General features: G+C 40.5%; 1 protein-coding gene across 1 annotated transcript in view; it reads right to left on the bottom strand.

Annotated features, from left to right (window-relative positions):
* Positions 1-23,192, bottom strand: part of DOCK4 (dedicator of cytokinesis 4) — a 501,134-nt gene that overhangs the window by 283,395 nt on the left and 194,547 nt on the right. Inside the window, 1 exon segment of the mRNA XM_032643431.1 lies at positions 1,528-1,611. Within this exon segment, the coding sequence (XP_032499322.1) occupies positions 1,528-1,611 (84 nt within the window).

Here is a 23,192-nt window from a genome sequence, read left to right as displayed (position 1 = left end):
TCCCAGGGGCTTCCCTGGTGGCGCAGTGGTTGAGAATCTGCCTGCCAATGCAGGGGACACGGGTTCAAGCCCTGCTCTGGGAAGGTCCCACATGCCGCGGAGCAACTAGGCCCGTGAGCCACAACTACTGAGCCTGCGCGTCTGGAGCCTGTGCTCCGCAACAAGAGAGGATGCGATAGTGAGAGGCCTGCGCACCGCAATGAAGAGTGGCCCCCTCTTGCCGCAACTAGAGAAAGCCCTCGCACAGAAGCGAAGACCCAACAGAGCCAAAAATTAATTAATTAAAAAACCAAAAATACAGCCCCTATAGTTGTGAAGCCCATTTTCACCAATTCAAAACAGACTTTATATTTATCTGTAAAGAAAATAGAAACAAAATATATCTGGCAATGACAGAGAAAACCTTTATTTTTATTAGTTACATTGGACAAAATAAATGTCCATGTATCACCACAATTTAATAACAGGCTCTAACTAAAAGTAATAGTTCTATTTGGGAGAACACAATTTTGCCAATAATGAACCTTGATATGATAGAATCTTACCATATTATAAATTCCTAATAAGGACAATATATTAAGAGGAAAAACAGTTATCTTTGGATATACTGATAGAACTTTACAATGTGGCCATTTTGATAAGAAAAAAAGAGTAGTCATTTCATCTGGGATCTTTTTAAGGACTAGAGTTTAAGGATGTTTTGTTGACGAGGAACAGAAGCATTTGAGAACATACATATTAGGTCGATTGAATGAGATACATAAATTAATCATACAAGTTCATTTAACTTTTCAAATGCAGTGAATAACTTCAGCCCAGATTTGAGGGAGGTGAGGAGATGGCTGCAGGACTAGAGCAGAGTTGGCCTGGGCAGGAGTCCCACCTGGAGGCATCTGGTTACCCAACCTGGGGTAAGGCATTTCTGCTCTAGACCTCTTTCTTTCTGTCCTGGGGAACCCACCAGACTCCTGACATTCTAAGAAAGGCCTTCTTGTTTGGCCCCAAGTCATGAACTTTCACAAATTCAATAGTCTCAATTGCTTTCTATGTTGGCATCTAGTGAATATAAGTAAATAATATTAGGAAAAAATACAATCAGCTTAAAAATACCGAATAATGCTTTCCCATAAGCCAAACATTCAATATGCAAGAAAAAAGTTTTGTTAAAAATGGTTCACTGTGGGCTTCCCTGGTGGCGCAGTGGTTGAGAGTCCGCCTGCCGATGCAGGGGACACGGGTTCGTGCCCCGGTCTGGGAGGATCCCACATGCCGCGGAGCGGCTGGGCCCGTGAGCCATGGCCGCTGAGCCTGCGCGTCCGGAGCCTGTCCTCCGCAACGGGAGAGGCCACAACAGTGAGAGGCCCGCGTAACGCATAAAAAAAAAAAAAAAAAAATGGTTCACTGTGACTACTGGGGAAATTCCAGGGATTGATAGAAGTATGGAAACAATCTGTAAACTTTATGAACTGTCCAGTGTTGCAGGAGATTGTTTATACAACCTCAAACAATCAACACTAGTCTACTTACCATCACACTTCTCCAGGATCTGAACTGTATCTCCAATTTCCAATGACAGGCCATAGGGGACAGTTCCTCGAAAACTGGCAATAACTGTAAGAAATGACATAGATTATATGGAGATGATCATCATATCAGTTACAGCCAGTTAATACTGCTTACTATTAAATGTTATTGACTAGGAAAAATGAATGTGAGTAGGAAATATACATTGATAGCTAGAGCCAGCTGTCATATCCTAATTTGACAGATTCTTGAAGAAAGTCAATCTTTAAGTTTACATAATTCGCCAACTTCTTGGTTGAATAAGTGTTATTAATACAAATTTCAAAGATGTGGAATTGGGCTTCCCTGGTGGCGCAGTGGTTGAGAGTCCGCCTGCCGATGAAGGGGACACAGGTTCGTGCCCCGGTCCGGGAAGTTCCCACATGCCGCGGAGCGGCTGGGCCCATGAGCCATGGCCCCTGAGCCTGCACGTCCAGAGCCTGTGCTCCACAACAGGACAGGCCACGACAGTGAGAGGCCTGCGTACCGCAAAAAAATAAATAAATAAAAAATAAGTAAGGAATATATTTCTTACTTATTAATAAGCTTGGTTTACCTTTCTGCTATGCTGTTTGCAGGATATTTCTTTTCCAGAAAGTCCTCAAGAGAAGGGACTGCACCTATTTGCTCATTAATATGTCCCCAGGGCCTAGCCCAGTATGTGGCATTAAAGCAGTCTTCTGGTTCTGTAGTAAGCAATGGTGATGCCTGGACCTCTCCCCTGGGTCTAAACACACGGCCACTGTGACAGTTCCCACATGCCTCAGCTCTCAGACCATTTGGAATTGAGGGGAGTCACCATTTAGCCTTAACCTAATGGTTACAGACTGATTGGTTTCTGAAACATTTCACAGGGCTGGGCAGGACTAGGATACCAGAGAGAAAGAGTGCACAGATTAACCATCCCTACATGATTTGAGTGGTTAAGGGAGAATAAAAGCACAGTGATTCTCCCCGGGAAAGTAACACTTGAGTCATAAAGGATACAAGGATAGAAAATTTTAAAAATGTACCTCAACACACGAAAAGAGAAAGAGACATCTCCTGTTAAATACTATACACGCTGAAACCACCTTGCAATTCACATCCAAAAAAACAATAGTAAATGCTTTGACTGCATGATTTTTAAAAGCCCAAAATTTTGGAAGTGAATTTTATAATTCTCTTTCAGATGGTGAGACTTAGATACAACTCCAATCCCCAAAATAAATTATTGTTATTGCTATGAATGTGTTTTAAAAGCCTGAAGGAATACATGAACCTGTCAATAAATGAAAACATGCCAATAAGTAATGGGCTTTCAGAGAAGTCTAAAGCTGTTTTACGATCTCAAAACAAAATTAGCGGTAGCAGTCAAAACACAGGACAGAAAACATAACCTAAAGTACATGAGATAGATAAAAAATAACTACATGGTAACCAAGTTAGAACATTTTAGATAAGCACTAGTTCATGATGTCATTTTCTAACTATAACCATAAATACCCTATGACCTCATGTTGATGTCCTAGAAGACATGTCTGCTTGAAAAATAATCAAAGGTCTGTATATCTTGACAGATTACTTCAAATAATAATTCAGAGACCTCTTCTTATAAGGGATCAACAACTGAATAGACAGCAGATTGAGTACAATTTAAAAGACTCCAAAGCAAGCTTGTACCCAGAATTGCCTGTCTACACTCATGAAGTTACCTTAATCTCTCACAACCCTAGTGTCTCAACCCTGCACTACTGATGCTTCTATGAGAGGTCTATGTGTACGGGCACCCAACCCAGCTCTGTACAGCTCTTACCACTCACAAACGCTCTTGTAACTCCCAAGGCTGCCATGACTATGTCCCCTACTGCTGGTCGCTCTGTCCTACCCCTCATCGCCTTCTCGAACATGGCAGTACCATTCACGAATTCCATTTCTTCACCATCCCTTCATGCCTCGGCCCTTCACTTCACTGTGTTCTGAAACTGCCCTGTTCCCTAACTGTGACCACATTCATATTGCCTTTCAGGAGTCTATCTTCTTTTGAATTTTCTACTGCTTCTCTCATACCCTCCAGCCTTCTTCTGTAGACCTTCTTTCCCTAACCCTCTTCTTAAATGTTGCTGTCAAAAAGGCTGGGTGTAGGAAAATAACATCAAACTTGGCATCATGAGACGTGGGTTTGAACCCAGATCGGACCATTTATTAGCTGTGTGACTCTGGTCAATATACCAACCTCTCAGAATCTCCATTACCTCATGAGGAAAATGCGGGTAACAATGAAGAAACTGCAAAAGGTAGTAGAGGATTAAATAAGGCAACTATCAGAAATAATTTACCACACTGTCTGGTATACTCTAGCTATTTAATAAATATCTCAGTTGTAAAACTATACTTTTTTTCCTTCGATCCATATACATTCTCCCTATTTGGAGAACGTGCTAAGACTTCCAGAATCACCTGTCACCATATGACTTGCCAAGTCTCTCTCCAGTCCTGATCTGTGGCCTCAGCAGCTGACACAAACTTCCAACTTGTATATCTCTATTTAGAGGTCTAAGCACCTAAAACTTAGCATGGCTTCAACTGAATTCATTATCTCCCCTCCGCCTCCAGCCAAATCTAAGCAATTTTCTCTCTCCCAATCACCCACTCTAAAATGTTAGTCTTCTGCTGTAAGTCCTGCTTTCTCTCGCTATTCCTAGGTGGATTTCTCTGCATCACTCCAAAGGGCCGCTGGAAAGCCTTCCCGGAAGGCTCCCTGTCTCCACGGTTGTCCTTCCTCAATACAGCATCTATAAGACCACCAGAGGTCCCTTTGATTCTGTCACACTTGTACTTAAATGCTTTTTGGATATGTGGCATCAAGAAAATTTTATTAGGTTCAATTTCTTTTCTTTAAAGGAAAAGGTAATAAGACATATCATGCCATATCAGACAACAGTTTGATGGGGTTGTTTTCCTTTTATTTCATGCCACCATTTAGCTGATACAATCCTTACATGTCTCCAAGCCAGATCCTCGTCCATTGCCCCCAATTCTGTCGAATGGTAGCACTGTGTCCAACGACTCTACAAGCCAGAAACCCAGGAGTCATTCACATGCCCCCGACCCACATATCCAGTCCAAGACCCACATCACAATGGCCTTATCTCTTTGATATCTCCCAAAGCCATCTTCTTCTCAACTTCTCCACTCCCACCACTGCCCTAGCTTCGCTATCACCTCTTGCCTGGCCTTCTCTAGCAGTCTCCTTATAGGGCTGTGCCCATATACTCAGGTTCCTCTCCAATCCATTTCTCACACAGCAGTTACAGAGGTCTTTTCAAAATTCACATTTGATGATGTCATCATCCTCATAAATATATCAAAGCTCTGAGAATAATAGAAAAAATCAGTACTACAGCCTGTAAGGTCCTGCCCTTTTCTGGTTTCATCCTGTACTTCTCAACCCTGACTTTCTATACTCTGGTCACAAAGACCTTCCTTGTTATACTCCCTCCCACACAGGACTTTGCCCATGATCGACCCCTTGCAAGGAATACTCTTCCTTTCCCTCCCCACCAAGTTAAGCTGTATTCACCCTACAGATGTGGATTCAGTGGCCACTTCTCAGAGCAGCTTTCCTCGACACACATCCCCTCACCCCAACTGCACACTCTCATAGCACCATATACTACTCAACCATCCCCTCTTATTTGTGCAAGTTTTTGAATGATGTCTCCTGCAACAGACTAAGTTCCATGGATATAAGGACGAGGTTAGTTCTAGCTCCCAATTGTCTACCTAATTCAGTTCAGAGCCTGGCACACAAACTGAACTCGGTAAATAATCGCTGAGGGGATGAATGAGGGCAGAGCCATTACTGTTACGTGTTCTAGTCTTAGGCAGTCAGGTTCCTTTATTATGGGCAATTCTATTTTAAGAGGGTGCTCAAAATTCTAAGAACCAAACTATATTACCTGTGAAAACTCATTCTTTCATAGGAGCTGTTTAAAACTGGGATGACAGGTTGTCTGGGTCATAACAGTGTATCACCTCATTTCTTACCCAAGAAGTCTGCGTGGGTGAATTCTGACTTCACTCTTCAGCTATATCATATTTGATAACTATTAAAGGCAAGCTATTAAGTTCTTCAGTCTCACTGGGCTTCAGATGGCTCCTCTATAAAACAAAGGAGCTAGACAAGGTGAACTGAAAGGTCCCTGCCAGCCTGCAATTCTCAGAGTCTGGAAGAGGCCCTTCAGCTCAGCACTGCAGAGCATGATATATAACTGAAGCACTCGGTCCCCAGACCAGCCTTGCTTTGGTTTTAGTCACTGCCTGAGTTCTGAAAGAATGGACATCTGTCCCCACCTGCAACAGCCATCTGATGAAGCAGAGGGAAAGCCTGTTCTCAGTATCTCCTACAAAGTCCTTTACCACTGCTCTCCTGCTACCTTTCCAGGCTCCCATCCCAGCTACCTCTCCACACACTGCCCTCCACACTGTCATACCTAAATTCTCATCAAGTTCTTTCATGCAGGCCTCAGTGCCTTTAAACATATTATCCCCTTTGCAGGAGTTGCATTCCCCAGCCCTCCTACACCGGATACTGCAAAGTAGCCTTAGTTTTAGGTCTAGCTCCAAGGTTAGCCCTTTCAATTTCCTACTTCCTTTTCCCCATCCTTGGGCCCAAATGGAATCATTTACTCTTTCATCTGTGCTCCAAGGGCGCTCTGACCACACCTTAAATAGGGCAAGGTATCACATACTATTTAGCACTTTATTTATCTGTGTCTTTCTACTTGAGAACTTGAACTACTTTTTCTTTCTTTTTTTATTGACATATAGTACTAAGTTTAAGCTGTACAGCAATAATGATTTGACTTACATGCATCATGAAATGAGTATCACAGTAAGTTTAGTGAACATCCATCATCTCATATAGATACAAAATTAAAGAAATAGAAAAAAGATTTTTTTTCTTGTGATGAGAACTCTTAGGATTTAGTCTTAACAACTTTCATATATAACATATAGCCGTGTTAATTATATTTATCATGTTGTACATTACATCTCTAATATTTATCTTATAAATAAGTTTGTACCTTTCACTGTCTTCATCCAGTTCCCCCTTCCACCTAGGGTAACCACAAATCTCATCTCTTTTTCTATAAGTTTGTTTTTTTGTTTTTGAAGTATAATTGACCTACAGCACTATGTTAGTTCTTGGTGTACAATACAGTGATTCAATATTTCTATGCATTTCAAAATGATCACCACAGTAAGTCTAGTTATGATGTCACCATATATAGATACCCATAGTTATTTTTTTTCTTTTCTATTATGGTTTATTATAGGACCTTGCTGTTTATCCATCCTATGTATAATAGTTTGCATCTGCTAGTCCCAAACTCCCAAGAGAACTTGAACTATTTTTAATTCATCTTCCATAAACCAGCATACAAATGTGTCAGTGCATGAATGGATAATGAACACACACATGGAATGAATGAATGAAGCCACTGATAAATGGTAGTCAGGTTTTAATGGATTCAGAGAATGTCAGGGGCACCTCTCATAACTTAAAACATCTAAAATAAATATTAAACTGCAGATCATATTGGAGAGTAACACTTTTTTAGGCTACAGTTTAAGGCATGACTTTGATCTTTACCTTCTAAAATGGCAAGTCATTTCCAACCTTTGAATTACACAAGTAACTCTACCTTGCAATGTATGAAAGTCATGAATGGATGGATGAATGCTACCCTCTTTATGTTTCAGGTTATGAAAGAGAATGTTGAAAGGGGAAGGCAGTTCTAGGTAAAAGAGCAAAAGATCTGAATACATGACTGGCTCAAATTTACTAGTGGTAGTACATAATGTATCATAAAGTAAGGAAAACTGGTTTATTAAAGCAAAGATTCAAAGAAAACACAGGCATTCATGAAACCTCAATTTGCATTTCCATCAAGTGCACTTGAAGAATATGTTATGTTTAGATTCCATTCTGGATACAACTTTCCAACTAAATTCCCAAATCCTCCAAGCATTTTTGCATGAAACAAGTCCACAGTTGAAAATTCATCTTGTCCCCAGTTGTTGTAAAGTAGCTCTGTCTTTATCCAAAGGTCTTCTCATCCTACACTTTCCAGGGGCATTTCCCCACCAGTAATATTTGGGTTTACTGAACATGACCACACATTGTCTTGATCCCTCGATTTTTTTTTTGTTTGTTTTCTTATAAATTGAACAACTTTAGTAGCTACAGAAAAGATCATAGAGAATGAATCATTCATAGAGCTGGAAACATAAAGGTTCAATACTATTGTTTCAGTCCTAAGGATCCTGGGAGTACAGTTTTAAAACAGCACATAAAAACTACTATATGGTATTGTTTTCATCTCTGCCCCTTTGCTACTATATAAAAATTTATTTGGATTAACAAACATGCATGTAAACATAGTTTATACTCAAATCCTTTAAAATTGTGTGTGGGGAATTCCCTGGAGGTCCAGTGGTTAGGACTCCACGCCTCTACTGCATGGGGCACGGGTTAGATCCTTGGTCAGGGAACTAAGATCCTGCAAACCACGTGACACGGCCAAAACAAAAACAAAAACAAAAACACTGGCTAACATTATATGTGTAAGAAAAGTGTTAAATGTATAGGGTAACCATCTTGCAAATCATATCATGAACAGCTTCCTCTTACCACTTATTGTGTTATTCGTTTATATAATATCAGTTTAGTACCTAGTGACCGTTTATTAAAAATTAAATGTCTGTGAGAAACATCCTCATATAACTCACGAGTGTTTTCTATGAAGACGGTGAAAATAAAAGCAAAATTGTGCTGTGAAACAGGGACTCATTCCTCAGTTTCAGAGACACAGCTTGCTCATTCAAAGAACAAATTCATACTTTTAAACTTAGTACAGAGAAGCTTAATCACAGAGTTCTATGACCTTTAAAAGCAAAAAAAGAAACAAATTATAAAAAAACTACTAGATGACAATCATGTAGCTCTACATCACAGATGATAACATATTCATCATCATGGTCAAGATAATATTTACCACGATGCTACACACCACGATTCACGTCGAGCCTGGCAAATGCTGCCCTTGCCCTTTATGGGCTGACAATTTAAGACGAATGGAACATAATACAGGAAAAAAAAAGTAATGAAATACTCTGTCCCTTGTGACACGAAGGAAGGAAACTCATCCCTCAAAGTCGGAGTTCTGGCTTCATCTTTCTGATAAAAGGATCTCCAACTCAGGAACAGGCTGTGGTCTGAAAGGTCACTTGTGAGCTATTTACAACACAGAACACGATGCTATTATTCTCAAGCTCTGAGATTATCCCATGGAATCCCATTTAATACAAAAAATGAAACTCCTGTTTTTCACAACAGAAATGAGCTATGACTGCATGAGAATTTAAATAAACATTTCTATGTGAGTAGTTGTAAAATTCTGAAAGCTGGTACTTGAAACATGGCAGCGACAATGAGAAGGCAGTGAGAAAGCAGCGCATTGTAAAGGAACACCGTCTCTCAGAGGACATTTAAAAGTGGTCCTTCCTATGCCCACGTGCATTTCACACTGTTCTTGGCTTTGGTTTGTCATGGATGTATCTACATTTAGGTTTATCAGTTTTTATGAGTATCATTGCAGTAGGGGGGACACAAATGGAAAAAAGGGGAGAAAAAGGTAGAATTTCTGAAGGATAAGATTTTTTTCTGGATAAGAGCTGGAGGAAACAGTGAAAAGGGGAAGTGGATTAAGGAGAACTAAATTCTTTTCAGGGATTTTATTTCATAAAATAGTGAACTGTGGAAAAAGAGGACAAGGGGTCACCTCCTCTGCACACGCATAAAATTCTCTTGTAGGGAAAGATGAAATAAGGTGGGGGAAAAACAAGTTAACAGTCTTATCAAAGACACTATCTGTTTTCTAGCTGTCTGGATAGAGCTTGAGGGAGGCTGCAATAGAAGTCATCTGGAGATTTCTCTTGGTACGATCACTAGCACAGGATGGAACTGTCTTTCTCCCGTATCCCCCTCCATCTTGCCCCTCATGAGATGAAGTTAAGAGCAAAGTGTCATTTCTAACTTGAAGGGACTCCCAGCTGGTCATCAGTATGACAGTAGGGCCATGGCAGCAGGCTGTCCAGAAAGACTGAAAAAAAGAAATTCAAAGGAAACGTGTGAGGGGGAGATGGGGTGCTAGCTCCTGAACACTGCTTTGATGCTGAAAATGAACTCAGTAGGAAAATCAAAGAAACGCTTGCTAGGCTCCATCTTCTCTGTCCCTTGGACTTGCCACGCATTTGAGATCAGCCTCCATTCTGGTAACCGTCTATGCAGGTCTCACACAACTTGCATGCACGCCTGAGAGGCAGACATATACACATTTACAAACAGGACCCCATTCTTATGCCACAGGTACGGTCAGGCCTTGAGACAGGTCACAGGACTCTCTCCGGCCCTAAGTGACTTTGAAAAATCAGAAGCACACTGAATAAAATGTATTCATCTTCTGACATTTTACAAGTACCTCCTTGAAAATACACTGCTGTCCTTGACTGTTAAGAGGACATTTCTACCAGCTGCAGAACTTCACTCTGCTTGAACCACTGCCCTTTGGACTCGAGGTAAACGTAAAGGACAGTGGTGGGTGCTCCCACAGCAACACCCCTCTTCAGAAATGGATGACTTATTTTCCCAGCTGCCGAGAGCATTAGGGCTTGCGGCCAAGGGGCAGCCTTCTGGGGTTGCCTCAGCTGAAGAGAGCTGTTTTGCCCAAGGCCATGTCCTCTTCCCAGGGTGGCCTGCACCCAGTGACTAGGAGGGCCAGGCCCTCCTGCCACAACTTGGTACAATTCTGAAGGGCCACTCCAGCTGAAGTGATGACGGCCGTCACAGGGCTGGCATCACAGGTCATCTATTCCCTCTCTCCAGTTCTGCTTCTCCTCCCTCCCTGCCATCGGTGTGACAGCCAAGAACATTCCCTGATAAACATCCTGCAAGCTAATCTCCATCTCAGAGTCTGCTTTCTGGAGAGCCAAACCTGCTCCAAGCTTACAACATCAGCCATTCAGAATCGACTTCTTGCCAGATGCATTTTCAAGGGAGGACAGTAGCATGACTATAGTACTATCTTGTGGTTTTAGTAAGTTCTTTATGTATTATTTCTAATCTTCTATGATGTAGGTGTTTCTATTCCCATTTTAGAGATAGAGAAAAAGAAGAGAAGAGGAAAGAGGCAAACAAGGGAACGAATGAACATCAAGAGAGAATTGTTCCCCATTAAGATTTATTTGAAGACATTGTCACCGCGGCAGTAAATGAACACGTTTTATTCCCCAAAGAGTCATAAACATACTCTTCCCCTTGGTTTTAATGTTACAAATGCAAAGGCACTTTCCTAAGTGGCTAAAGGTCAAACAGTAAAACTCTGAACTGATGACTGCATCCACCCATCAGTACTTTTAAAAACAACTTAATATGATCGAAAAGGTTACGGTTTTGGCCAACTGCCAGTCAGGAGGAGCATCTTGGAAAAGACAAGAGTTTAAACAATTATCTCAGAAGTATCCCAGCACTTAGGAAAGGGAGATAATATTAAGAGTTCACAGCCCACCCCCACTTTTTTAAAAAAAATTTTTTTGGCTGTGCAGCATGTGGGATCTTAGTTCCCAACCAGGGACTGCACGTGCACCCCCTTCACTGGAAGCACAGACCGCCAGGGAGGTCTTAACCACTGGACGGCCAGGGAGGTCCTCTAGGGAGACAAATACTGAACAGGGAGATGGAGGCTAAGGGCTTAGCTCCACCACTTACGAACCATATAGTCTTTGGGCCTCTACCGTTTGCAGGCAGGATGACATGACCTGCCCGGCCTACCTCACAGAAATGTCATGAGGATCAAATAAATGTATGAGGAATGGATTTGTAAGCCTATAAATGTAAGTAAATATAGGATATTATTTTTCCATCATCACTGCTAACTGGAAGCTTGGAGACTAGATCTGAATCTGTCATGTGTGAAAATAAGGTTTCTGTGTACAATTGTGTAAATCAAAAACCGTTGCTCTGTTCTGTTATTACAGATTCTTGGAAATCATTATTAACAAGTTAAACTTAGAAAGATTCAGGTTCAACCGCTCCAGAGGGGTAAAAGGCTGACACTATTGTTTTTTCTAACAAAACAGGAAAAAAATCTTTGGCAAATGAGACAGATAAAAAAAAAAACCAGTAACAGAGTTAAGAGAGATTTTCCTAAAATGCTAAGGCAGAGATAGGAAGGGAAGGAGATTCAGCTTTTAATAGTCCCTCTGCCAAACAGCGCAATATTTGTCCAAGGGATACTAGACAGCATCGGGAGGAAAAATTACAACACAGACTTCATGTCACAAAGTGGAATGAAGTTACAGAAAATAATAATTGCTTCCCCCACACTCCAAGGGAAATTTTTTCACTAAGAAGTGAAATACCATTCTCCAAGCAAGCATAATAAATCTACCACCAAGTATTTGGTTTACAAAATTTATATATACATTTTATATACATATATAAATCTACTTAAATAAAATACATATCCTTTTTCCAGTGTGAGATGGCTAATGTTAAAATTATATTATTTAAGAGAATTTTTGAAACACAGGATTAAGTTTCCCAACCCTTTTTTTTCCCTTAATGTCTTGCTATAAGGGAAGAGAGAGAAAAAAACGGCTACATCCTTCTGTGCTTTGTTCTGATTTATCTCTCCAAGTACTAAATACTCAAAGTCAAAAAACAGCACAGGAGAACTGAAGTGGTACACCTGCACCCAGCCCTTTCCCCCTGCCCCAGAGGGACTCACAGTTTGCCCCCAAATGGGGAGAGGTCAGCTTGTTCTCACAGCCTCTTCTAACACCCTCTCCAAGCTAATATTCAGCCCTGCCTCATCTGGTCATTCATCTGCCCCACACAATAAAGCACTCGTATGTCTAACTTTCCCTCCATAGGCTTTTCTTTTTCAAACTTGAATTTGACTTCCATTCCCAAAGCTCACTTCTCAAGAAGTCTGCTAGGATACTACCTACAAACCATGGAACTTCCACCTAAAGAGAATCAAATCCTACATTCTTACTATTCATCACTCCCTCTTCTGCTCTAATGACTAAGCCAGTTTCCAGTTTTGAACAAACACTAGTTTTGACCACTGAAAACCAGTCAAAAGCAATTTCTCTAGAAAAAGGGGAACCAGTGAACAGGTCAATGGAGAAAAGGAACAAAGTTCAAAGTTCTCTAAAAATCTGGTTCCTGCACACTTTTCTAATCTCAGCCTTTACAAACCACGTTCAACAGTCACACTGAACCTCTCATCTGGGCCTTAGCAAGTGCTGCAAATGCTTTACGCTCTAGTTGGAATTCCCTTTTGCCCTTCCCCACAGGGTGTTCTTCATATCAACTCCACCTTCCCTGACTCCACAGTACCCGCCTCCCATTTACATCTAACACTGACTACACCCAGGGTCTCTAGGTCTGAGGCCCCTCTATGCTCCCAACACCACCTAGTGGCTACTCAATAAATAATGAACGAACGCACAATGTAGTTTACTCATTCATTCACTTCTATGTGCCAGCACTGTGGCAGGCACTGGAAAGACAACAGTGAAGGTCACACTTTGCATCTGTTTCATATAGTTCATTAGTCACGAGAAAGAACGTTTCCTATATATTTTTGTTCCTACAAAATACAATGCTGAATTTTGTATCCCCAGTGATTTTTAAATGTATGCACAAAACTGACACACTTATAATTCTATCATTCTTGTGGGGGGGGAAAAATTAAGATTATTGTCCATTTTTTTTTAACTTTTAATTTTGAAATAATTGAAGATTTATAAAAAACTTACAAAAATAGTATAAAAATTGATTCAGCCTTAAGTTAGCTTCAGCAAATGTTAAGATATTAAATAAATAAAGCACACTTACCAAAACAAGGAAATTAACGTTGATACAATATTCTTAACTATCCTACTGATCGTATACAATTTTCACCAACTGTCCAACCAATGTCCTTTGTCTGGCTAAGGATCCAACCCAGGATTCCACATTACATTCAGTTGTTATATTTCTTTAGTCTCCTCTCATTTGACAGGTTCTTTGCCATTCATGACCTTGATGCTTTCAAGAATACTGTCCAGTTATTTTGCAGAATGTCTCTAAATTTAGTTTTGTCTGATGTTTCCTCATGATCAAGCATAGGATGTGCAATTTGGGCAAGCATACCACAGAAGTGATGATGTGTACCTGCTCAGTGTACCTTAACAGAAGACATATGATGGTAATGTGTCTCATTGCTGGTGATGTTAACCTTGATCGCTTGGTTAAGATGATTTCTCCACTGTAGAATTACTACTTCCTTTGTAATTAACAAGTATCTCATGGGGACATAGTTTGAGACTATGCAAATATACCTTTTTTTTAATCATACTTTATAGCAACCATTAATGACTCTTGCCTACAACCTTAGCAAATTTAACTCTGACATTTCTTCATAGGGTTATCCAGACACGGTTTATTTTAATTGCAGTTAAAACCTATAATGGGTCCTTTTTGAAGGTGGCACATTACCCTGACTTTAGCCTTGATTTACTAAGCATGAAGCATAAAATTAACACCACTACTACCATAGGTATTCTTGAGATGACCTACTCATCATATCAAATAAAACCTCAATCTCAACATTTCATTCATTTCAGAAAATCAACAGAATTAATATTTTCGCTTAATTTCCAGTACACTACATGGTCTCCTTAAATACTACTTTCTTAACCAAAGAATGGATATATGTGTGTTTGGTGAAAGATAACTTTTGAACTGTTTCAGCTGACATTTTCAGAAAAGACTGAATGGATCTTGTCATTAACTATAACCATCCACAGATGTGAATTAAGCCTTTCTGTCTTTACCGTACTTATGGGTCACTGATAAGGGAACTGTGGTAAAATTTTCAATTTCTTCTATTTCAGGGAAGGAATCTAGCCTTCTGTGATGGCTAATTTTATGTGTCAACTTGACTGAGACACAGAGTCCCCAGATGAAACATTATCTCTGGGTGTGCCTGTGAGGGTGTTTCTGGAAGAAATGAGCATTTGAATCAGTGGACTGAGTAAAGCACACTGCCCTTCCCAATACGGGTAAGCATCATCCAATCTGCTGAAGGGCCTGAATACAACAAAAAGGTGGGAGGAGGAATTTGATGTCTCTGCCTGTTTGACCTGGGACATCAATCTTCTCTTACCCTGACTAGGACTTAAATCATCAGCCCTCTGGTTCTCACAACTATATCACTGGCTTTCCTGGGTCTCCAACCTCCATCGTGGGACTTCTCTGCTGCTATAATCATATGAGCCAATTCCTTATAGTAAATCATATACATACACATATATACATGTGTGTATGTAATACACATACATACGTACTCATGTACATACATATATTTATATGTATGCATGTATATGAACATATATATGTATGTATATGTATGTGTGTGTGTGTATATATATATATATATATATATATATATATATATATATCCATATCCATCCTGTTGGTTCTGTCTCTCTGGAGAACCCTAATACACCCTCCTAATAATTTTGTACGATAACACTGATTTTTAACTAAAGTCTTGGGTTTTACTGATGTTCCCAACAGTTCTTAAGTTATTAATTCTGTTGCATACTGTATTTGAACTGGTTATAAAAATCTTACTTAAAATAAGACGTTGACTACAAACTAGAGTAAGTCTTTAACTTACAAGTGATTTGCATTTTGGAAATTTTATAAAGTTGGTTACTTAGAACAAATGGATTCTCAAGCTACCACATAATAGTATACTTGATTGATGAAGCAGCTGAAACAATCATTTCACATGCAATGAAAACTAGGGGATGGAGGCACTTATAGTAGGGGAGGTATACTATGGCAGAGGTGGAGAGGTACTGGAAAAGGTGGAGAGACAGTAGGCATAAGCTAACTCCTTCCCAACACCAAGCTTCTCATCCTGGTCTCCTAGAAAACCCCAAGCCCAGAGAGGGCCACTGTACCTCAACTTTGCCACGACCTGGTGATCCATCCACACCAGTCAGTGCCCCCAATACAGACTGTATAATTATGAATACATGTTGGCCTTCCTTCATCATTTCCTTTTCCCCAAGGAAACGTAGTTGTTATCAGAACACCTCTCTCAACTTCACTCCCACCCCTATCCACAGAGCAAACCCAGCAGCTATCTGACCAGTGGGATGGGAGTGACTGAACATCCATGTCCTCTGGAAGCTGGTGGAAGCCCAGCCCAGCCATTCTTGAGATTTACAAAGTATTAGGACTGGAAGGACTTTATAGGAATGATCACATCATTATATACGCGGTATTTGTAAACCTGGTATTCATGTGGCTCATATTATCCAGGAAATTCATCTAAGCCTGATATTTCCACTTTATAAATTCTCCATGAAACCTTTCTGCTTCTCCTCAATGACTATTTTTAAAATTAAAAGATAGTAAAAAAAGAATGCTGCTAGTTTATCATTGAGATTTTAATGACAATTTAAGGCAAAACTCATGAAACTGTAATAGCCAAATCAGGGAACCAGGATAAAAATGAACATTACTGACTCAGCACTTATCAATTATAAATGAACTTTTAAATCCTTCCTCAGGGTTTCTAGAGGGCACCAAGTTCCCCTGGGGATCATGCCCTCTGTTCTTTGCCTCTTCCAATTTTATAAACTAATGAAGCAGTTGCTTCCCGTGCCTTTCTTCTCACTAAATTTCAGCTAACTATTGCTCCCAGATGTTGTCTACAGTAATTGAAATCTGCATTCTTTGTTAGCAAATTGATGCACTACTGAAAAGAGACTTTTAAAAACTATTCCCCCCCCAAATATACTCCTTTTTTCCCTTTTTTTTTCATAGAGATTAAAAATCACTGTGCTTGGCTAGGGTTAAAAATCTTTGTAAATATTTGTCCTTTACCCCCTCTACAATGAAACTTGCCAAACAAATTCGGTAAGTTTTCCAAAATATCTTCAAAAACAGACAACAGGCCTGGTGTTAGGGCCAAACCCCGTCATTTGTTTCATAATATGTTAATAAGGAAGAATCCATCTATTGCAATTCTTTGGTTTGAAGGATAATTTTGCACTTGTTTCTATTTTTCTGAGCATTACTGGAGGTGACTCAGTCTGTTCATGAACTAAATCTGACAATGTGAATGCCCTTGGGGGTTATGTACAAAGTGAGTGTCTTTAATATTCCAGCCAACACAGAGTGAAATAACAAGTGCCCGAAGATGATAAGATTAAAAAGAGAAAAACATTTCAAACAACAGAGAAATTTTTATTTTTTGGAACATAACTCAAATTCCCAAAAAACAACCTCAATGTAAAAAATGAAACTGAAAATGGAATGGATTCTTCCACAGGTGTGTGGGAATTTAAAGATAATTCCATTTAACAGAAAGAAAAATGAGTATGTCAACTTCCTAAGCATCGCTAGAAGAAGTTACATCTACATGAAAAGTACATATAAGAAAATATGGTTATTTCTTCTTTTATTCATGTCTATAATTAAAAGTATCTTATTTTAGAACCTCTGATAACAACCATGTGTTAGCTATGCTTTATAAAGTATTGACAATTTACTAAAAGTTTCACTATTAATAATAATAATAAATGTACGTAAGTGTAGTGAATTCTTGAAGTTAAGAACCTATATATTCATCTATATAAATGAAAAATTAGGTATTTCTAAATATAAATAAATGGATCAAAAAACTGATCGTAGGCTATCCAGATCCCATATGCTTTAAAATCCTGAATTTATGAACTTCTTGTAAACTTCAAATACAAAAATTTAAACAAATAAGTAAACAAATGTTCCTGCCATCTCTCCTAGCTCTAGCTCTGACATTTGAGCAAAATATTAGCAAAATATTAAGATACTTCTTCAAAGAGTTTTCAATCATTGTGTTTTAAGGTCATTTTGTATACTAAATATTTGTGCTTTTTTTTTTTTAACATTTTCAATGAATCCAGAGTAGCAAATCTGGCTAAAAGAGAACGCAGTTTTAAAAAATCCTGCATTTTTCTATGAGTTCTTCTGAAAAACATTCACAGCTAGCAAGGTCAACTTTCTATTTGTTTGTTTATATAGGAGATATTTGTAGGACTAAGTTATTTCATGCCAGGAAATTCCAATTTACAATTAGAGCTACACAGTTAAAAATACCAAACATTGGGCTTCCCTGGTGGCTCAGTGGTTGAGAGTCCGCCTGCCGATGCAGGGGACGTGGGTTCGTGCCCTGGTCCGGGAAGATCCCACATGCCGCGGAGCGGCTGGGCCCGTGAGCCATGTCCGCTGACCCTGTGCGTCCGGAGCCTGTGCTCCGCAACAGGAGAGGCCACAGCAGTGAGAGGCCTGCGTACCGCCAAAAAAAAAAAAAAAAAAAAAACATTATAGGGAAAAACTTTCCTACACTGTATTTGAAGCTGTGCGACAGATATATGTCTTAACTGTTTCTCAATCATCTCCTCCCCACCACCTGCCCCAATTCTGACAAACAGTTAAGCAAATAGGACACATTAACCAAAATCTCATCAAAATAGATAAGATGTACCTATTCTTCCCTCCATCAAGCTAATATTTTTCTTTCTTTGCCGTAAGACTGAACCTTTTTTAGTTCTTAAGACATGTAAAAGTAATAAATCATTCTGTCAGCTTCCCAAAGACTAGTGGGGTTCCACTTGAAGTAACATATGTCAAACTACTTAATGTGCACGAATCTCAAAGCCCCGAGGTGAAAAAGTTCAGCTTCATGCAATTCCTTAGCCGTGGCAGGTCCTTCTGTTTGTTAAAAAACAAAAAAACAAAACAAAAATATCTCAGTTTGAATCTCTGAGGCCCTTCATTTAGTCTGCAGCTTGCACCTGCTGGCCTTACGAAAAACAAATGTCTGACTTACATTTGTTTTTGGAAAATTAGAATAGACGTCAATCATTTCCTGAAAACTAGTCTTAGGCTTAAATGATCAAAACTTCAGTATCCCAAACCCGAGGGCCTTATAAGATCATGTGGCAAAGAAAATAGGCTGAAATTGGTTTTGTTTTTTATGCTAAAGACCCACTCATAGCCTACACGTAAAATTTTTTAAAGAAATTTAATGGATGAGCAAAAAGCTGGGCAAGAGAAGGAGCTAGAAATAATGAGAGGGTGTGGTAGCCACTCATCACAACGGCCTGGCTCTACGTGAACATTATGTCTAGAGATTAGGTCCTAAAGACGTTACGGTCTATACAATAGTGTAGTTTTAAAAAACTGCGATCGACTCATATAATCAAAAAAGAACATCCCTCACTTTGTATTTCTGCTCTCTCCACTCTCCACTCCCCCTACTCAACAGGATACTGTCATCAGTAAATTTTAACATCAGGAAATTTGGGAGGATGGTTCTTGGATTTACCCACCCACATCTGATTCTCAGGCTGGACAATATGTTCACATATCACTGGGCTGGCCAAAGTGACAGAGAAACCGAACGAACTTTTTGGCCAGCCCAATATCATCTGTGTTTTTCATTCTCAGTAATTTCCTGTGCTCCTTAGCCCTCCTCCCACTGAGGCAGCTGCATTGCTTCACGGGGACAACAAAACAAAGGAGACGATGCTCAGCCTTCCACTTCCCAAACAGATGTGGCTCATTTCCCAGGCAACAGTAGGGAAGGTCAAGGCTTCCATTTGCCAAGGCTTTCATTAACAAGAGCCTGGCTTTACTGGGAGAAGGGTCTTCTAAATTCCAAAGGCTGTCCTTTAAATACCCAGATTAGAATCTGGAGAACTCAGACTTTTGGTATAAACCACAGAGCATGAAAGATGCAGAAGGGTTTCCCAACATTGGAAGGAGAAAATCTCTACAAATCTAGAAAAGGAGAGAAGGGGACGGGGAAAAGAAAGATGTGACCCAGGGGGGTGTATACAATCATAGCGCCTGCCTGGTATCCTATTGGGGCCAAGACCCAGGAATGGGGAGAAAGGTTGAATAGATTCCCTAATGGAGTTTGGAAATTCCAAAGCAAAGCGGTCTGAGCTTCCTGTTCCGTGGTACTTTGCAAAGGACCTCAATAAGAACAGTAGCCAAAGTACAGTAGAAATGAATTGGGTCTCAGTAAGGTAACCTTCCTCCCTCCCCTCTCCAGGGGACAGTAGAAGGCAGCTGAGAACACAAAAATCACATTTCTGCCAGGTCTGCAGAGTCAACAGCCCAGAGCCTGCGCTGGATGGAGTCTGCAAGCTGAGTCTTGAAGGGTCAACAGCACCTGCTAGACCTAAGGTGGAGGCCAAGTGAGGATGGGAAAGGGCCCATCACCATGTCCCACCCATGCTGGGAGACAAACACGGAGGGTACACAGAGGGCAAGGGGTAATACCCAAAGCCATTGTAATTTTTCTCCTCTAAATTATTTTGGTCCAGAAATTATCCCTTTAGATTTAGACATGACAGAGAATCAATAAACTGCTAGAATGAGTGTCATGAGCTTTAGAGCACGGACTTCAGCAAATCTATCCTGTTAGTTCGGAAAATTACATGTTAGTTCTTGCCCATGTGGTATAAAGCGAGGTGAGTCTCACAGACATGGGATGTTACAGATACATAAGACTAGGTACCTGTCCTCAAAAGGCCTCTACCGGGCTTCCCTGGTGGCGCAGTGGTTGGGAGTCCGCCTGCCGATGCAGGGGACGCGGGTTCGTGCCCCGGTCCAGGAGGATCCCACGTGCCGCGGAGCGGTTGGGCCCGTGAGCCATGGCTGATGAGCCTGCGCTTCCGGAGCCTGTGCTCCGCAACGGGAGAGGCCACAACAGTGAGAGGCCCGCATACCACAAAAAAAAAAAAAAAAAAAGGCCTCTACCTAGGTGAAGAAAAGGGCAGGTACAAAAGAAAAATAAGTAAAAACTCAATCCTGTCAATCCTTTGACTAGCTTATTAGAAAAGGAAAGAAGTAGTACATGAAGTTCATACGTAGTTCTGCAGTATAAACTGAATGAAAACTTCCTAGGTTACTTGCAATTCAGGAGGAAGTATAACATCTTCCATCAGGCAAGTTAGACTAATCCAACTCCGTGAATCTGAGTGTTAACTTAAGCATTTTTTATCATCCACGAAGGTTCTCATCATCATTTTCATAAATTCACCAAATCTGCTCAGTAAGCTACTTTTCCTGCATCTTTTAACAGCTTCCTTAAAATCTATGTCTTTTCGTTCACCTACTGCACAGAGAGTTCTGGTCTAGTACTTCCTTAGACGATCCCCAAACCATTCCTATGTGTCAAACACGGCTCTACACAAATGGACCACGGCTCTTTCTTACAGGTGTCCTGCCCAGCACCTTCTCCCTAATTTCCCAGTTTAAATAAGCCAGTTGGTCCCCACCACCCACAGACTACCGGGCAGGCAGCTGGAACAATCTCCAAAAAGCCCAACATGTTCAGGGCATACAAAATGCTATTTTTATCAAATATGTATTTGATTATTTATGCTAATTAATGTCAAAATTGTAAGTAGAGAAAGACCACTAGCTAATTGCAGGGACGTGCGTTACTTAGTGCTAGTCTGTATCGTGATGGTGTGAGAGACACTTCGAATGGAAAGTTTACCTTTCCCTCTTCACATGCAATCTCCTCTGTCCCCACCTGAGTTTCCCCACAGAGGATGCTACGGTATGTGCTTAGCCCATTAGAATCACCCACTCAGTAAATGTTTATTAAAGATCTACCACAAAACAAAACAAAAAAAGAGATCTACCATAGACTGGGCACTGCTCTCAGTACTGAGCCAGGAGCATCCACAAATGTATTATAACGACTCCTCTCAGCAACTCGGCACTTTTATCTGTATCTCACAGAGGAGAAAAGCTGGGCTTAGACAAGTGAAGTCATTTGCTTAAGGTCACAAATCTTGAAAGTGGTACCCAGGAGGGTTCAAACCTCAGTTGGTTAATGTATGTTCCAGCTGTGATTACTGCTGCTTGAGAGGAGAACAGGTACCACAGCCATGGGGAAGAGCATTGTTCGGACTTTTGCATAGGTGAGCTCAAATCCCAGTTCTGTTACGTATTCACCAAGTGCCCTCAAACAAGCTATTAATCTTGTTGCGCCTGAGTTTCCTCAAACTGTAAAAGTGAGGTGATAACAGTTATCTGCCTCACAGCATTATGTGTCCATGGAGAACAGGGAAGGCATTCAGCACAGTGACCGGCACACCTGCACAGTCAGTATCTGTGAGCTGTCGCCATGCTATCTCTCCTACCACCACTACTACAATCACAGGCCAAGTCACTAATGTCAAGGAATGTTTCCCTGACAAAATGCTCATTTCCTAACTTTCCAACCTCTGTGATTTACTGGCTATAATTTTCTACTAATAAGCACTCAAAACTAAAGGTCCACAAGTCGCTCCAGAAATAAAGTACAACTTCTATCAAAAAGAAGCGTTTTCTAAGGAGCCTTCCTGACAGGACTTCCGGAGTCCCTACCAGAAGCCGAGGGAGGCATGTAGAAGTAGAAGCCCGGAAGTTGTGACATGTACTATGACATGGTGCCGGGTTCCTGCAGGGCACATTGCAAAGGCCTCTGTTTCCCTGCTAAAGATTTGGTGTTTACGCCCACTCAAATTGTAAAGAGCATCTAAGAAAACCAGCATCTTAGAAAACCATCTAAGATACGGGGCAAAGTTGCACTTCTCACTCACCAAGACACATCATCTGCTTCTCATGGGTCGAAATCTCAGTAAGAAAGTAAACTATTAGATAACATTATGCCTTCTCAATTTGAGGACAAAGATTTTAGGTTATTGTGCTTACTATTTTTTTTTTTTTTGCTGTACGCGGGCCTCTAATTGTTATGGCCTCTCCCATTGCGTTGCACAGGCTCCGGACGCGCAGGCTCAGCGGCCATGGCTCACGGGCCCAGCCGCTCCGCGGCATGTGGGATCTTCCCGGACCAGGGCACGAACCCATGTCCCCTGCATCGGCAGGCGGACTCTCAACCAGTGTGCCACCAGGGAAGCCTATGTTTACTATTTTTAAAATCAGTAAGGTGAAGGCTTTTTCCCCCCTAAACTTTGTCATTGGAATCTAACTAGAATTTCACTAGAATACTAATGAAAGAGAGACGGGCATTTTGTACTCCATCCCCTGAATGATGGTAGTATGTAACTTGTGCAGCATTATTTCTGCAACTTGAAAATCCACAGAGAAAATCCCCAACATGGCAATTCATGATATGTCTTTGAGAATTATTTTTGTTAATTCCTCAAAGACAGACTTGTTCTTTAATTCACATTCTAGCTCTTTTCATGCCATTACAAAATAAAACTTTGATATTTATTGTTGCTAACTGCTAGCCAGGAGACCAAGTGATACCAGCACATAAAAGTATTTCTTTCCCTTGATTTGTCAGTCATATGCTGGTCAATAGCTTTCCTTCCTAAACTGCTTTGTTTATGCCTTTCATAGGCAAGAAAATGTTCATCATGTACATGTTGGTTTGTCTTCAAGAAAGATTACTTATGTGCACATCTTTTAAAAGACATGATCAAGGATATAACGCTTT

This window comes from Phocoena sinus, chromosome 9, assembly GCF_008692025.1.
Source record: "Phocoena sinus isolate mPhoSin1 chromosome 9, mPhoSin1.pri, whole genome shotgun sequence".
Lineage (NCBI taxonomy): Eukaryota > Metazoa > Chordata > Mammalia > Artiodactyla > Phocoenidae > Phocoena > Phocoena sinus.
Note: the sequence above shows the minus strand (reverse complement) of the source record. Positions and strands in the feature narration are given on the sequence as shown.